Genomic DNA, 16,541 nt, shown 5'->3' with positions numbered 1-16,541 from the left:
TGTCTTGGTAAAAATTTCATCCTAAAAAAAATTCAGGCTTGAAAGCTCTTCCAATAGAACGCTACTAAATGTCAAAAGACCAAATGTTTGGCAATCTTTTATTTTCTTATTTAATTAGAACATTAATGATGTCATCCATTTTCACATACAATAAAAGCACACCACTTTGGAATTATTAGATATGAGATTTTTTTAGAACTATTTCCAAGTTATGCTCCTTGGAAGAGCAAGCCATTGACAGTCACTCCACCGTCGATGATAATAGTCTGCCCAGTAATGTAAGAGGCTGCAGGTAGGCATAGAAATGCTACCAAGGAAGACACCTCCTCTGGCTCTCCAGGACGTCCTAAAGGGCACCTAGAGTTCATCATCTCCAATATCTTTTCATTTCGGAGAACCTGCATGCATAAAAGAGATAATGGATGAAAAGAGAACGGATGTGTAGGACACATATATTAGCGACGATCTTAATAATTGGTCAAGCTATTCATAAACAAATTAATTAAGACTAGAAGTATCATCTAAACTCGGTGTAAACTTTTCTCCCAAAAGCTTGCTGTAAACAAGTCAGGTCTAAGAACCTATACATGAATAAACAAAGGACATGGACTTTTGGCAAAACCTAACTTTTTATTCCAATTTCAACTATGGGCTTTTGGCAGAATAATCAACGAAATACGGATTGGCTTGAAGTTATGAGATGATTGTAATATGGGGTGTGATATTCACACACCCTTTTAATTTTTGACCGTCGAAACAGATGAATTAAAGAACAAGGGACAGAAATCAACAAGAGGTGTGTGAGAAGTAAAAAGGGGTGTGTGGATAGCACACCCCTTGTAATATAAGAAGTTAAAAGAATTCACTCATGTATCTTAAATGTGGTTTTGATTTTCCTGCCGCAACATCGGTTGTATTTAAAAAAAAGGAAAATAAAAGGCATGCACAAGAACGTGATTAGAATAATCTTACAGGATCAGCAAGCGGAGTCGTGATGAACCAAGGTGCCACACTGTTGGTTCTTATGTTATCTTTCGCCTGCTCACATGCTAAGTTTTTTACTAACTGATTTATTGCACTTGAGATAAAATAAGAAAAGCCACACTTTGATGAAACTGAGTTTCCTTATCTCAGCTTACTGAAACTGTCCAAGCAACCTGGTAGTTCGCCTATGTTACCACAACAATCATGTTTCACATCATCACCAACATGTCTTACACTAGTTCCCAATGTTAACAATATATTGGTAGTACCTTTGTCTCATTCTCATTCCTCATCTCCTACTTTTGTTATTCAACCTTCAGCTTCGAGTGTGCCTATTTCTAGTCCTATTGATCATGGCTCATAACCTGTTGTTTATCTTTCACCTTTACCATCTCATACTTCTCGGTCCATTGCTGCTCCAATACCTGATCATATTCAACTTTCCGTGGGTCCTGAATTTAGTCCAGATTATTTGCAAGTAGTGTTACCCATTGCACAATTAAATATGCATCATATGCAGACCAGAAGTAAGAGTGGTATTATCAAACACAAGGCTTTCTTGAGTATTATAGAGACATCTGGTGAGGTTGATACGTCTCTCATTGAGCTAGTTACATAGAACTGCTATGAAATCATCTGTGTGAATGAATGGTACGAAGGAAGAAATTGAAGCCCTTCACTCTCTAAGAACTTGGTCTCTTGTTACTCTTCCATCTCAGAAGAACTTAGTAGGGTGTAAAATGGGTTTTTAAGATTAAGAAGAATGCTGATGGATGTGTTGTAAGGCACAAAGCTCGATTAGTTGCAGAAGGGTTCAGTTAAGAAGAATGATTGGACTACAGAGAGACCTTTAGTCCAGTAGTAAAGCTTACCACAGTTTGAGATTAGTTTTGGCATTAGCTGCTCAATTTAACTGGCCTTTTAAGGCAGCTTGATGTTAAAAATGCATTTCTGCATGGCATCTTGCAAGAAGAAGTTTACGTGGCACAACGACCTGGATTTGAAGATCCCAAGTATCCTCATTTGGTTTGTAAGCTACATAAGTCTTTCTATGGATTAAAACAAGTACCACGGGCTTGGAATGAAAGATTCACATCCCTTCTTCCTTCCCTAGGGTTTCAATCTACATATTCAGACTTATCTCTCTTTGTGAAGTATGTTGGTTCTGACATAGTGGTCTTACTTCTTTATGTTGATGACATAATCCTAACTGGCAGTGCCACAGTTGCTATTCAACATGTCATTGATTCTCTTATTACTGAGTTTGATATCAAAGATTTGGGACCATTGCATTATTTTTTTGGGCATTCTAATATCTTATACAACAACTGGTTTATTTTTGTCACAAACCAAGTACATTCAAGACTTAGTGAACAAGACATAAATGAGTGATTGCACCATGTAACACTCCACGCTTACCCTATAATTAACTATTGAATGATGATGAGCTTCCATTTCCAGGTGCTCAAACATATCGAAGTATAGTTGGTGCTTTACAGTACCTTACTTTTACTCATCCAGATATTGCATTCTCAGTGTATCAAGTGTCTCAATTTATGCAATAGCCTATGGTCTCTCATTATACTACAGTTAAATGCATTTTGAAAGGAACTAAGTCTGTTTAAAAGCATTTAGGGATGCAGATTGGGCAGGTAATCCAAATGATCAAAGGTCTACAACTGGGTTAGTTGTTTTCTTGGGCTCGAATCCAATATCTTGGTCATCCAAGAAACAACAAATTGTTTCTCGATTATCCACAGAAGTAGAATATCGGGCCATGTCATCCACTGCAGCTAAACTTGATTTGATTAAGCAATTCTCTACCTTCTTGAAGATTAAAGTGTCTTCTGCTCCTGTGCTTTTTTGTGATAATTTGTCAGTCATTGCACTCTCATTTGATCCGGTTCAACATCAAAAGACCAAGCATATTGAGATTGATGTTCATTTCATTTGTGAAAGGATTGCCCAAAAGAAGTTGTTTGTGCAGTTTGTGTTTTCCCGAGAGCACTTCACATATATTCTTACTAAAGGGCTTAGTGCTCCTCTCTTTCAAACTTATTGCAGCAATCTCATGCTTGGTTTTTCACTGTGAATGAGTTTGAGGGGGGATGATAGAGATAATACATAAGCTTGGAATGTGTAGGATTGTGACACATGTAATGAGATTATATAAGTTAGTTATGGTTGCTAGAATGTATAGCTGCGGAAGATTCTTGTATAAATACCCTCATAGTGTATTAGCTTGGTTGCTAAGAAACGAAATAACAAGAATTAGTTTCGTTCTCTTTCTAGATTTTCTGCATTTAAGCTTCTCCTTCTTGGTTAACATGAAATACGAATTGGCTATGAAGTTATGAGATGATTGTTATATAAGTAGTTAAAAGAATTCACTCATGTATCTTAAAAGAAGTTTTGATTTTCCTGCTGCAACATCGATTGTATTTAAACAAAATGAAAATAAAAGGCATGCACAAGAACTTGAACAGAATAATCTTACTGGTTCAACGAGGGGAGTCGTTATGAGCCAAGGTGCCACACTGTTGGTCCTTATGTTATCCTTCGCCCACTCACATGCTAAGTTTTTTGCTAACTGATTCATTGCACCTGAGATACAATAAAGAAAAGCCACACTTTGGTCTAACATTAAAAATCACACACAAAAAACAGTGTAATCAAATTTTAGGTTAGTCTAAAAGTGATATAAACAAATATATGATACTTTTAAAAATTTTAATCTGATATAAGGTGTTAGTGTAAAAGTGATATTTAGATTTGAATGAATTTTTAACTAATTATAAACAATATATGATACTTTTCAATTTTTAATAAAAGTCGAAATCTATGTAAGGAAATTAACTATAAGCACCTTTAGCAGCAGAATATATAGATGCACCATCTATTGAGACCACACCAGCAGTAGAGGACAAAAAAACAATGCTAGCAGCTCCTGCAGCTTTGAGAAGAGGATGTGAAAGTTGGCAAAAGTTGTAAGCAGATTCAAGATTGGTACTCATTATGAATGAGTAATCTTCAGCTGTGTACTCTAGCGTTGCTTTCGGTAAGTTAGTCCCCACATTGTTTATCTATAACAAGACATTATTGAAAAGGTTTAGCATAACACAACGATTTTAGCTTACATGTATTATTGAAAAAATGCATGAAAATTATGTGTATTAAATGTAAAAAAGTACATACATACATGTACACATCTTTGAGTTTAAAAAAATGTACAATTTTACAAATTATTGAAATTTGAAATGTTAAGTTTGTCATGAAAGTGTGATGATGATTCGTGATTCATGCACATATGTTATTTCAACTGATTAGTCTTCTACTTACAAGGATGTTGAGTTTGCCATCAAAAAGTGATGAGACCTTGTTTATAAGCTCATCTCTTTGGGTTTTTGACACCACATCACAGATTGAGCCAGTGACCTGAAAACCTTTCTCCTCCCACTGACTCAGGCAGTCATTAAGTTCAACCTCATTTCGGGAACAAGTATGCACAATTGCACCCAGCCCTGCCAATTCCTCCACTATCGCATACCTAAATAAAACTTTACTAATTTTACACAGAGCATTAAAAAATAGGGTAAAATACAAAAAACTACCTCAACTATTGGTATTATGACATTTTCATACCTTATTTTTTTTAAATTGATAATGTCATATATACCTCATCTTTAGAATTTGGTCCAATGTTATACCTTCCATTACTTGGCAGTTTATTTTTCAGTTAAATACTGACGTGGCTTGATTCGAGGCCCACTTTATATTAAAAAATTATTAAAAACTAAAAAAAAATTTATTTAATATTTTTTAAATATTAAAATAATACTAAAAGTAAAAAAAAAAAAACCCCTTATTTCGTCCCTCCCTTGCCCCCTTTCGCCTCCTCTCTCTTCTCCCTATCTTCATCTTCTTCCCCCACTTGCAAATCAAAACATAAAAAAAAAAAAAAAAAAAAAAAAATCCAATTTGCCTTCCCCCACACCCACACTCAGTTTCCCCCACACCCACATCTCTTCTCCCTCCTGCAACCCATAAAGAAAAAAAAACCCCAGATCCCGTCGGCGGGAAGATGGGTGCGTAGAGAAGGTGGAGGATGGGTGCGGAAGAGGATGTGGAGAATGGATGAGAGTGGTTGATTTGGGGTTTGATGGGTTTTCAATTTTTTATTTTTTATTTTTTTCTTTCCTCCTTTTTTTTCTCTTATTCTTCTTCCTCCTTCTCCTTCTTCTTCTTGTGCAGGGGAGTTGATGGTTTTCAAAAAATTTTTTTTTTTCCTTCCTCCTTTTTTTCCTCTTCTTCTTCTTCCTTCTCCTTCTCCTTCTCTTTCTTCTTCTTCCGCAGGGGGATTGATGGGTTTTCAATTTTTTTTTTCTTCCTCTTCTTCTTCTTCCTCCTCCTTTTCTTCCTCTTCTTCTTCTTCTTCCTCCTTCTCCTTCTCCCTTCTTCTTCTTCCGCGCCGGGGGGGGGGGGGGATTTTTTTTTTCTTCCTCCTCCTCCTTCTCCTTCTTGTTCTTCCGCAGGGGGGTTGATGGGTTTTCAAAATTTTTTTGTTTTTTTTTGGGTTTGCAGATGGGGGGAAGAAAATGAAGATGGGGAGAAGAGAGAGGAGGGGGGAGAGGGAGCGGACGGACGAATTGATTGTTTTTTTTTTTGTTTTTTGTTTTTGACTTTTTATTATTATTTTAATATTTAAATAATATTAAATAAATTTTTTTAGTTTTTAATAATATTTTAATGATTTTTTTAATAGAAAGTGGATCTCGAATCAAGCCACGTCAGCATTTAACTGAAAAAGTAAACGGCCAAGTAACGGAAGGTATAACATTGGACCAAATTCTAAATATGAGGTATGACATTGTCAATTTTAAAAGATGAGGTATGAAAATGTCGTGACACCAATAGTTGAGGTAATTTTTGTACTTTACCCTAAAAAATAATTCAAACCCATAATTCAAAAACAGAAGAAAACATGGGACAAGTGGAGAAATAAAGAGAATATTGCATTGGATGCATAGGAAAATTGAAACTAAAAGAAGATTAATGTTCTTAAGTATTCAAATTTAGAGAAGCTAACCCAATTCCTTTGGTTCCACCAGTGACAAGAGCTGTCATTCCACGAAGAGACCATCTCCTCTCTCTGCTATTCATCTCTATCTTCTCTCTAATCTATCTTTATGCAAAAACTTTGTGGTTTCTACTATATATCTTTTCGATAGGATAATTATTGTATATTTTGGTGGCCAGGGAAAAGTACGCGTGCCATCTATTCATTCAGCAACTTGCAACATTTTGTTTGCTTGTTTTGATGCGGCAAACTATGCAAATTGATTGTTCAATTTGAATTTGACTAAATTATATTTCATCCAATTTCAACATCGTACAATGACTTTCTATTTCATACAACTTTCGATTCAATTATTACACGGTGGTTTAATAGTTTATGACGAATTCTAGACTCGTATTCTATAAAGCTTGTTTTGAATTTGATTTATAACATTGATGAATCATACACTATAAAGAATTGAAGTTTAAAGAACACTATTTCAACGAACTTTTGGAACTAGAAAGCAAAGATACATCATTTTGAAGCTAGAGAACAAATGTAAATTATTACAGTTGGTCTAGAATAAGATCGATGTCTTTTTGGTTAATTTTTCAGCAAATAGACATGTCATTGAGAGTATTGTTTAAAGGCATACAATTCCTCCTCCACATTTTTTTAATGCAATCTTGTTAATGGTCACAGAATGAGTTTAATACTCACACGACTATACCTAAGAATCTCGGTAACTGATGGGATGAAAATATGGCTCCATTTGAAACTACTTTTTATTTATTTATTATTTATTTATTTATTTTTAAAGTACTTTTTCTTAGAAGCATTTTCAGAAGAAGCATATAGAAATTTTTAATAAAATGCAAGTGTTTCTTAAAAAAAAAAAAAAAAAAATCTTAAACATTGCATAGCATGTTCTTCATCCAAAAAACAGTTCAAGTACTTTTTAAACAAAAAAACATTTTAAACTATTTTTACTTAACATTATCATGTCTGCAAGTGCTTTAGTTATTTAACAGCATTTCGAATTGGAAACAGGCCGTACAACAAGCTGGACATATGAAGTTTTGAGAATAGTTGATGAGCAAGTTGTCCAAACCATATTTATGTAATCTTTGGAGGGTTCAGTTGATGTTGCTTAAAGCGTTTTTCTGACATCTCTCATCTAAGTTCACCTCACCATTTAAATGAATTATTTTTTATTTTTTAATTGAAAGAAAAGAAAAAATGGGGCATATTTCATGAAACGTAATAAGATTTCTATCTTAATTTTTTTCCAAGAACCAAAAAAAAAAAAAAAAAAAAAAAACTTGAATCGTTGAGCATTGATAGAGACATGCCGTCCAGTAATCCAGAAAATTAATTTTATGATCAGCCATGTAAGGAAAACGATGATGTGCAATGCTTCTTGAGGAGTTTTGTTGTTTCTCAATAAAATCTATTTATTTGAATTTCCTGCGTCTTGTACTACCTATTGCTTGAAGTTTGCATAAGATTATAGAAGCATTTTTTATTGTTCTAATCATACATGTCGATCATTTCCAATGAACTGGCGATCTTGGTAGTGTTGTTTGGAGGATGTCGGAGTCTTCTCTCCATCCAGTTTGGGGGTTGTGTTTGGCCGATCTCAGGCGTCTGTTGGGAACGATGGTTTGAGATGGTGGGTTGGTGGCGTTTTGGCAGCGGTGGAGTAGCATGTTGCTAGGATTTGTTGCGGTTTTTTGGGCCAAAACCTTTGTTTTGGGCCATTTTTGCTTTACTCTGAAGGTTCATATCTGCGTTGTGTGCTTATTGTAATTGGACCTTTTTCGTTGTAATTTTGTTGTCTTGGTAAAAATTTTACCCTAAAAAAAATTCAGGCTTGAAAGCTCTTCCAATAGAACGCTACTAAATGTCAATAGACCAAATGTTTGGCAATCTTTTATTTTCTTATTTAATTAGAACATTAATGATTGTTAAACCTAAGTATATGCTGAAAAAGATCTCTGCGAACTGGAAGGATTGTCTTCTTAAACAACTAACAAGAAACTGGCTATAAATAAGCCTTACAAACAAATGGAACGGAAAAACTGCAGCCCACGTTAAACATAATCCTAAACGTGGTAAATGACTAAGTCTCTAAGTAAACAACAACAACTGATTCCTAAAAACTAGGATTTATTGAACCATGCAGTTAACCTGCTTACAAAAGATACCCTATGTTTACGTAGTGGATAGAACCACTACGTCCACAAACCTTAATATTCTATCATCCTCCCTTAAACTAATTGCAGTGCAATCAGTTTACACCTGGTTCCAAACGCATCCCCATAAGCCCACGCATCTTCAGAAAGGCATCAGTCTTTAAAGGCTTAGTGAATATATCTGCTATTTGCTCCTGAGTGGTGCAATGGACCAGCTGCACAGTTTCATCTTTAGTCAATTCACGAAGAAAATGGAAGCGCACATCTATGTGTTTGCTTCGACCGTGCATGACAGGATTCCTAGAGAGCTTTATTGCTGAGCTATTGTCACAATAAATTGTTGTAGGACCTCGCTGGACTTGACATAGTTCTTGCATTATCCTTCTCAACCAGATTGCTTGACACGCACATGAAGCTGCTGCTATAAACTCAGCTTCAGTTGTTGATAATGTAACTATAGGTTGCTTCTTCGAAGCCCAACACACAGCTCCTGCACTCAACATAAACAGATACCCCGATGTGCTCTTTCTGTCATCTAAGTCGCCTGCATAATCACTATCTGAAAAACCTCTGAGCTCAACATGTCCTCCCTTGCTGTATTGAATCCCGAGACCAATCGTGCCTTTCAAATACCTCAGAACCCTTTTTGCTGCTGCCAAATGCATTTCTGTTGGACACTCCATAAATCTGCTAATTAAACTTACCACAAACATAGTGTCAGGCCGAGTGGCTGTAAGATACATGAGACTCCCCACAATTTGTTTGTAGACAGTGCTGTTGACCTTTTCACCCGTGTCATCCTTTGTCAACTTGGTACCTGGAACAATAGGATTCTGTACTGAGTTGCAATTCTCCATATTGAACCTTTTCAACACATCCTGTGCATACTTCTTTTGACATATAAATATTCCTTCTTTCCGCTGCAAAACTTCGATTCCAAGAAAGTATCTCATCTTGCCAAGATCAGTCATTTCAAACTCATTCATCATTGACTGCTTAAACTCAGTGAACATGTATTCATCATTGCCAGTATAAATGAGATCGTCAACATATAGACAAACAACAAGAATTTTACCTCCATCGCCAGTTTTGATAAACAAGGTGTGCTCATATGGACATTTCACAAACCCTTCCTTCAAGAAATAAACTTCTATACGACTATACCAAGCACGAGGGGCTTGTTTAAGTCCATATAAAGCTTTTCTTAGTTTGTAAACTTTATGCTCTTTATCCTTCAGTACATACCCAGGTGGTTGTTCTACAAATACTTCTTCATTAACCTCCCCATGTAGAAAAGCGTTTTTCACGTCCAATTGATGAATTGTCCAGTCCTTTTGCGCAGCAAGTGCAATTACGATCCGAACAGTTTCCAACCTGGCCACAGGAGCGAATACTTCAGCATAGTCGATCCCATATTCCTGAGCATACCCCTTAGCCACCAGCCGAGCTTTGTACTTATCCACCTCTCCATTCTCATTAAGCTTCGTTTTGTAAACCCATTTGACTCCAATCTTCTTTCCCCCTTTAGGTAAATCCGTTAATTCCCAGGTGTTATTCCTTTCAATGGCTGCAATTTCAACATCCATAGCTTTCCTCCATTTCGAACTTGTCACAGCTTCATTGTAGTGAAGTGGATCACTGTCAGCTAAAAATGCCAGATGCACCATGTCCTCTTCTTCAGATAATCCTTCTCCTGTTACGTAATCTCTCATCCATATTGGCGGAGCCCTAGTTCTGCCTTCCTCTGGACTGGATGCATTTACTTCCGAGACTTGATCCGAGTCACTGTTGCTGCCTGTGTTATTGTCATTCTCACCAGAATCATTGCCATCTTCTCCCTGACTATCAACATCATTATCTTCAGTTGGTTCATCTTCATCGTCATCCCACTCCAACACTGCTATGACAGCTTCAGAATAATGTTCCTCCCAATCCCAGCTATTGTTCTCATCAAAACGAACATCACGACTAATTATGATTTTCTGCGAGACTGGATCAAAAAGTCGATAAGCCTTCGTCCCTTCGCTGACTCCAAGCAGCACGCACTTCAGACTTTTGTCATCCAGCTTAGTCCTCTTATTATCTGAAACATGTACATATGAAATACATCCAAAAATCCTGAAGTAACTTACTGATGGTATCGTCCCACTCCATGCCTCCTCGGGAGTTTTATTTTTGACTGCAAACGTGGGACTTCTGTTGAGCACATGCACGGTCCAGTTTGCTGCCTCTGGCCAAAAGGTCTTTGGCATCTTCTTCTCAATCAATAGACTTCGAACCATGTTCATGATGGTCCTATTCTTGCGTTCAGCCACTCCATTCTGCTGCGGGGTGTAGGCTGCTGTGAGTTGACGTTGAATCCCATTCTCAACACAGAATTCAGCAAACTCATGAGATGTGAATTCCCCTCCACGATCCGTGCGTAGACTTTTGATACTTGCACCTGTTTCTTTCTCCACAAGGCTTTTGAATGCTTTAAAGGTTTTAAAAGCTTCTGACTTCTCAATTAGAAAATAGATCCAAGTCTTACGACTAAAATCATCAATAAATGTGAGTAGATACCTCTTCTTGCTGTTAGATGTAGGTTGTATCGGGCCACATATGTCTGCATGAACAAGTTCTAAGATTTGATCAGCCCTCCACGTACTGTGCTTTGGAAAAGGATCTCTTGATTGCTTGCCTATCAGACAATTCTCACACACTCTTGAGGAGTCCCTTATTTCTGGTAGTCCGCTCACCATTTGCTTCTGTTGTAGCGTCTTTAATCCGCCAAGACTCAAGTGCCCATATCGACAGTGCCACAACTGAACTAGATCATCTGTAATGGCTGTGAAACATGCCTGTTCATTGAAATGATGCTGAGCAATAAGGATGAACATGCGATTTGCAGCCATGACCGTCTCTATGATCAGTCCTCGTTCAGGATGGTAGATCTTGCACCTTCCTTGTTTAATGAGAATAGCAAGACCTCTCTCCTGAAGCTGACCAATACTCAGGAGATTATTCTTTAAGGCAGGTACGTAAAACACTCCCGTGATCACCTGAATTATTCCATGCACTTGAAGTCGAATATTCCCTTTCCCCATCACAGCCATGCTAGTATTGTTTCCCAGTTTCACCGTTTCTCTGAAACTTCCATCAAAGTCCGAGAACAATGCTCTCTTTCCACACATATGGTTACTGCAACCAGAATCCAGAAACCAGATGTCCTCTTTGATCTCCTGAGTATCCACGTATGCCATGAGCAACATCTCTTCACTTGCTTCTGCATAGTTGACTTTTCCTTCCTTGTCTCTCTTGGGGCATTCATACTGAAAATGCCCTAGCTCATGACAGTTATAGCATTCAATTGTTGACTTGTCAAACATCTGTCTGCCCCTTCCTCTACCTCTTCCACGATAGCCTCCGCGACCACGGCCTCTTCCACCATAGTTCTCTTCGTGAACCACCTTTAGAGCTTGTTCTTCCACAACATGTCCAATCATCCGCTGCTCATGAACCAACAAATTACTTTGCAGTTCGTCAATTGAAAGAATGTCCAAGTCTTTGGATTCCTCAATTGAACAAACCACATAGTCATACTTAGGAGTCATCGATCTCAAAATCTTCTCAATGACTTCTACATCCGTCAGTTTGTCACCATTGATCCTTCTTTTGTTGGCTATGGTTAACGTTCGACCAAAGAATTCGTTCACAGTCTCTCCTGTCTTCATGTGTAGCATCTCAAACTCCTTTCGAAGAGCCTGCAACTGTGCTCGTTTGACTCGAGCAGTTCCTTGATACTTCTGCTTCAACGAATCCCAAATCTCTTTAGCCGTGCCCTTGTTCAGGATTGTTTCCAAAACAGCTCGGTCGATTGCTTGAAACAGATAGTTCTTAGCCTTTAAATCTTTCAACTTGTGCTCCTCGAACACTTTTCGTTGCCCTTCTGAGAGTGAACCTCCTTCTGCTACTGCAGGGATTCCATGCTCCACAAGACTCCAATATTCCTTTGAACGTAGGAAATTTTCCATAAGCATTGCCCAATGATCGTAATGCCCTTCCAGCTTCGGGATGGATGCTTGCACAAAACCACTTCCTTCTCCTGCCATGTTCACGTACTTCTACACTCAAAAGATTACGATCTCTCAAGCTTCGATCAAGAGCCCCAGGGTGGGGCTCTGATACCAAATGTTAAACCTAAGTATATGCTGAAAAAGATCTCTGCGAACTGGAAGGATTGTCTTCTTAAACAACTAACAAGAAACTGGCTATAAATAAGCCTTACAAACAAATGGAACGGAAAAACTGCAGCCCACGTTAAACATAATCCTAAACGTGGTAAATGACTAAGTCTCTAAGTAAACAACAACAACTGATTCCTAAAAACTAGGATTTATTGAACCATGCAGTTAACCTGCTTACAAAAGATACCCTATGTTTACGTAGTGGATAGAACCACTACGTCCACAAACCTTAATATTCTATCAATGATGTCATCTATTTTTACATACAATAAAAGCACACCACTTTGGAATTATTAGATACGAGATTTTTTTTAGAACTGTTTCCAAGTTATGCTCCTTGGAAGAGCAAGCCATTGACAGTCACCCCGCCGTCGACGATAATAGTCTGCCCAGTAATGTAAGAGGCTGCAGGTAGGCATAGAAATGCTACCAAGGAAGACACCTCCTCTGGCTCTCCAGGACGTCCTAAAGGGCACCTAGAGTTTATCATCTCCAATTTCTTTTCATTTCGGAGAACCTGCATGCATAGAAGAGATAATGGATGAAAAGAGAATGGATGTGTAGGACACATATATTAGCGATGATCTTAATAATTGGTCAAGCTATTTGTAAACAAATTAATTAAGACTAGAAGTATCATCTAAACTCGGTGTAAACTTTTCACCCAAAAACTTGCTGTAAACAAGTTAGGTCTAGGAACCTATACATGAACAAACAAAAGACATATGGACTTTTGGCAAAACCCAACATTTTATTCCAATTTCGACTATATGGGATTTTGGCAGACTAATCAATGAAATACGGATTGACTTGAAGTTATGATATGATAGTAATATGGGGTGTGATATTCACACATCCTTTTAATTTTTCACCATCGGATTGGATAAATTAAAGAAGATCAAGAGACAGAAATCAACAAGAGGTGTGTGAGAATTTAAAAAGGGTGTGTGGATAGCACATCCCTTGTAATATATGAAGTTAAAAGAATTCACTCATGTATCTTAAATGCGGTTTTGATTTTCCTGCCGCAACATCGGTTGTATTTAAAAAAAGGAAAATAAAAGGCATGCACAAGAACGTGATTAGAATAATCTTACAGGATTAGCAAGGGGAGTCGTGATGAACCAAGGTGCCACACTATTGGTCCTTATGTTATCTTTCGCCCACTCACATGCTAAGTTTTTTGCTAATTGATTTATTGCACCTGAGATACAATAAGAAAAGCCACACTTTGGTCTAACATTAAAAATCACAGAACAAAAACATTGTAAATAAATTTTAGGTGCTTCTTGTCTCAACCTCTTATGCAACTAGCCACTCCTCTTTTCGCCTCAAACTCCATAGTTGCCGGTCTCTTGATCTGATTGGAGGCCGATGGCAATCCCTCGCCCCATTTTTCTAGCCTCTCTTCTTTATCCTTTCATAGATTGTTGCTTATTTATTTACGTCTTAGTATTTTTATTAATAAGTGTCTTTTTGGTGAGGTTTTTTTGTGGGTATTTCTTCGTGAGTGTTTTAAGTTTGTATTGGTGGGTAGGTTCGCTGCATGTCTTGCGCACAAAATTAGTTTTTAATCTTATATAAAATGGGGTTATGATTTTCACACACCCTTAACAACTTTTCCCACACCTCTTCTTATTTTTTAATACTTAATTGGTATCCTACTATTTAATCTTCCATATATACCCTTCCTACTTTTTTATGGTAATTAATGAAAGATTAAATAAGGAGGGGTATATATGGAAGATTAAAGAGTAGGATACAAATTAAGTATTAAAAAATATGGAGGGGCGTGGGAAAAGTAGTTAAGGGTGTGTGAAAATCACAACCCTATAAAATATTAGTCTAGAAGTGAAGTTTTTAAGAATTTGAATGAAGGTTTTTTTTTTTTTTTTTAATGGAGTTTTTTTTTTTAATGGATTTTTTTTTACAAATTAAAGACAATATATGTTTATTTTTTTATAAAGGTCAAAATTATAAAAGGAAATTAACTATAAGCACCTTTAGTGGCAGAATATATAGATCCAACATCAATTGAGACCACACCAGCAGTAGAGGACAAAAAAACGATGTTAGCAGCTCCTGAAGCTTTGAGAAGAGGATGTGAAAGTTGGCACAAGTGGTAAGCAGATTCAAGATTGGTACTCATTACGAATGAGTAGTCTTCAGCTGTGTACTCTAGCGTTGCTTTCAGTATGCTAGTCCCCACATTGTTTATCTATAACAAGATATTATTGGAAAGGTTTAGCAAAACATAACGATTTTAGCTTGTATGTATTACTGAAAAAAGCATGAAAATTACATGCATTAAATGTAAAAAATACATACGTAAGTGTACATCTTTGAGTTTTAAAAAAAGTACAATTTTATGAATTATTGAAACTTTTATAGCAAACAGAAATATTTACGAGGATGCTAAGTTTGTCATGAAAACGTGATGATGATTCATGATTCATGATTCATGCATATATTGAAAACGTGATGATGATTTACGAATTATTGAAACGTTTATAGCAAACAGAAATATTTACGAGGATGTTAAGCAAATTTGTCATGAAAACGTGATGATGATTCATGAGCATGCATATATGTTATTTCAAATGATCAGTCTTCTACTTACAAGGATGTTAAGTTTGCATTCGAAAAGTGATGAGACCTTATTTATAAGCTCCTCTCTTTGGGTTTTAGACACCACATCACAGACTGAGCCAGTTACTTGGAAACCCTTCTTCTCCCACTGACTCAGGCAGTCATTAAGGTCAACTTCATTCCGGGAACAAGTATGCACAATTGCACCCAGCCCTGCCAATTCCTCCACTATAGCATACCTAAATAAACACTTTACTAATTTAACATAGAACTGTAAAAAATAATTCAAACCCATAATTCTGAAACAGAAAAAAACAAGGGACAATTGGACAAATAAAGAGAATACTGTATTGCGTGTTTAAGAAAAATTGAAACTAAAAATAAGATTAACGTTCTTAATTATCCAACTTTAGAGAAGCTAACCCGATTCCTTTGGTTCCACCGGTGACAAGAGCTGTCATTCCACGAAGAGACCATCTCCTCTCTCTGCTATTCATCTCTATCTGCTCTCTAATCTCGCTGCCTGCTCTCTAATCTATCCATATGCAAATACTTAGTGGTTTATATTTTATATTTCCAATCGATAATGATTATTTGTCGTATTTTGGTGGCCACGGAAAAGTAAGCGTGAGTATGCAAATTGATTGTTCTGTTGAAAAGTCAGGTGGGTAATGAATGCCCACATAGAAACTGGATAGATTTTCAATGCCCATAAAATCATTCTTGACTTTGGGGATGAAGAAATATTATATTGTCAAAGATGTATGCTTGGAGTTGCTCTATAAATAGAGCACTCCGTATGCTTTCAATATTAAGCAGAAAGAGAAAGAGAGGAAAAGGAGAGGAGAGAATACATAGAGTTATCTTTGTACTCCTATTATTCCAAATTATAATGAAAGCATCAATACTGCCGAGGACGTACTCCAGTCACACTGACTATAGAGGAACCTCGTAAATTTTGTGTCTTATTTTATTTATTCCACTGTACACACATCGTCGATTTTACAACATGTTCTTCAATTTGAATTTGACTAAATTATATTTCATCCAATTTCAACATCGTACAATGTCATTCAATTACATACAACTTCTAATCCAATTGTTACAGGGGTGGTCCAGTAATTGAGGACAAATTTCAGATCCATATTTCACATAGCACGTTCGGAATTCGATTACATGTGCTGGTGAATCACATAATGATGGCCAGAGAGATGTTGAAATGTCACCAACTGCTTCTCTTTTAAAAGATTAATAAAATACCTCTTATTTGGTATCAATGTCATACAATCGTTAGTCAATCTGTCAAATAAGTCATTATGTGATGATGTGACAAGTGCAGCTCACATTTTGTTAACTTTTGAGTCCAAATTTGTGTCCCATGGTTAAAACAAATTAAAAGTAAAAAAATTAGTTATTAATAATGTAAAAATTAGAAATCATTTGCAATATCATTTAATATTTTATCTAAAAATTAAAAATAAAAATAAAAAA

At 36.6% G+C, this 16,541-nt stretch overlaps 2 protein-coding genes across 4 annotated transcripts; both read right to left on the bottom strand.

Annotated features, from left to right (window-relative positions):
• Nucleotides 1-51: 51 nt before the first annotated feature.
• Nucleotides 52-6,144, bottom strand: LOC137743762 (tropinone reductase homolog At2g29330-like). The gene is made up of 5 exons (XM_068483707.1): nt 6,071-6,144; nt 4,324-4,531; nt 3,851-4,067; nt 3,482-3,588; nt 52-398 (listed from the first exon to the last, which is right to left on the bottom strand). The coding sequence occupies exons 1-5, from the start codon at nt 6,142-6,144 to the stop codon at nt 210-212; spliced, it is 795 nt and encodes a 264-aa protein (XP_068339808.1). The 3' UTR covers nt 52-209.
• Nucleotides 6,145-12,618: 6,474 nt separating this feature from the next.
• LOC137743761 (tropinone reductase homolog At1g07440-like) lies at nt 12,619-15,626 on the bottom strand. 3 transcript variants are annotated; one of them, XM_068483704.1, is made up of 5 exons: nt 15,474-15,626; nt 15,118-15,289; nt 14,463-14,679; nt 13,559-13,665; nt 12,619-12,978 (listed from the first exon to the last, which is right to left on the bottom strand). In XM_068483704.1, the coding sequence occupies exons 1-5, from the start codon at nt 15,545-15,547 to the stop codon at nt 12,790-12,792; spliced, it is 759 nt and encodes a 252-aa protein (XP_068339805.1). In that variant the 5' UTR covers nt 15,548-15,626; the 3' UTR covers nt 12,619-12,789. The 3 variants fall into 3 exon arrangements, with proteins under 3 accessions (XP_068339805.1, XP_068339807.1, XP_068339806.1); XM_068483706.1 differs by having other exon boundaries at nt 12,628-12,978; nt 15,082-15,300; nt 15,474-15,542; XM_068483705.1 differs by having other exon boundaries at nt 12,629-12,978; nt 15,082-15,289; nt 15,474-15,547.
• Between the last annotated feature and the right edge of the window lie 915 nt (nt 15,627-16,541).

This window comes from Pyrus communis, chromosome 8 (assembly GCF_963583255.1).
Source record: "Pyrus communis chromosome 8, drPyrComm1.1, whole genome shotgun sequence".
NCBI classification, from domain to species: Eukaryota; Viridiplantae; Streptophyta; class Magnoliopsida; order Rosales; family Rosaceae; genus Pyrus; species Pyrus communis.
The sequence above is the reverse complement of the archived record's forward strand: the minus strand, read 5'-3'. Positions and strand labels throughout refer to the sequence as shown.

Bases quoted from the DNA above. Each gene is read 5' to 3' on its own strand.
- LOC137743762 (XM_068483707.1), bottom strand. From the start codon at position 6,144: ATGAATAGCAGAGAGAGGAGATGGTCTCTTCGTGGAATGACAGCTCTT. The intron at 4,532-6,070 runs GTTAGCTTCTCT...AGTTTTATTTAG, and splicing joins GGTGGAACCAAAGGAATTGG to GTATGCGATAGTGGAGGAAT. The intron at 4,068-4,323 runs GTAAGTAGAAGA...GTCTTGTTATAG, and splicing joins ATGGCAAACTCAACATCCTT to ATAAACAATGTGGGGACTAA.
- LOC137743761 (XM_068483705.1), bottom strand. From the start codon at position 15,547: ATGAATAGCAGAGAGAGGAGATGGTCTCTTCGTGGAATGACAGCTCTT. The intron at 15,290-15,473 runs GTTAGCTTCTCT...GTGTTTATTTAG, and splicing joins GGTGGAACCAAAGGAATCGG to GTATGCTATAGTGGAGGAAT. The intron at 14,680-15,081 runs GTAAGTAGAAGA...ATCTTGTTATAG, and splicing joins AATGCAAACTTAACATCCTT to ATAAACAATGTGGGGACTAG.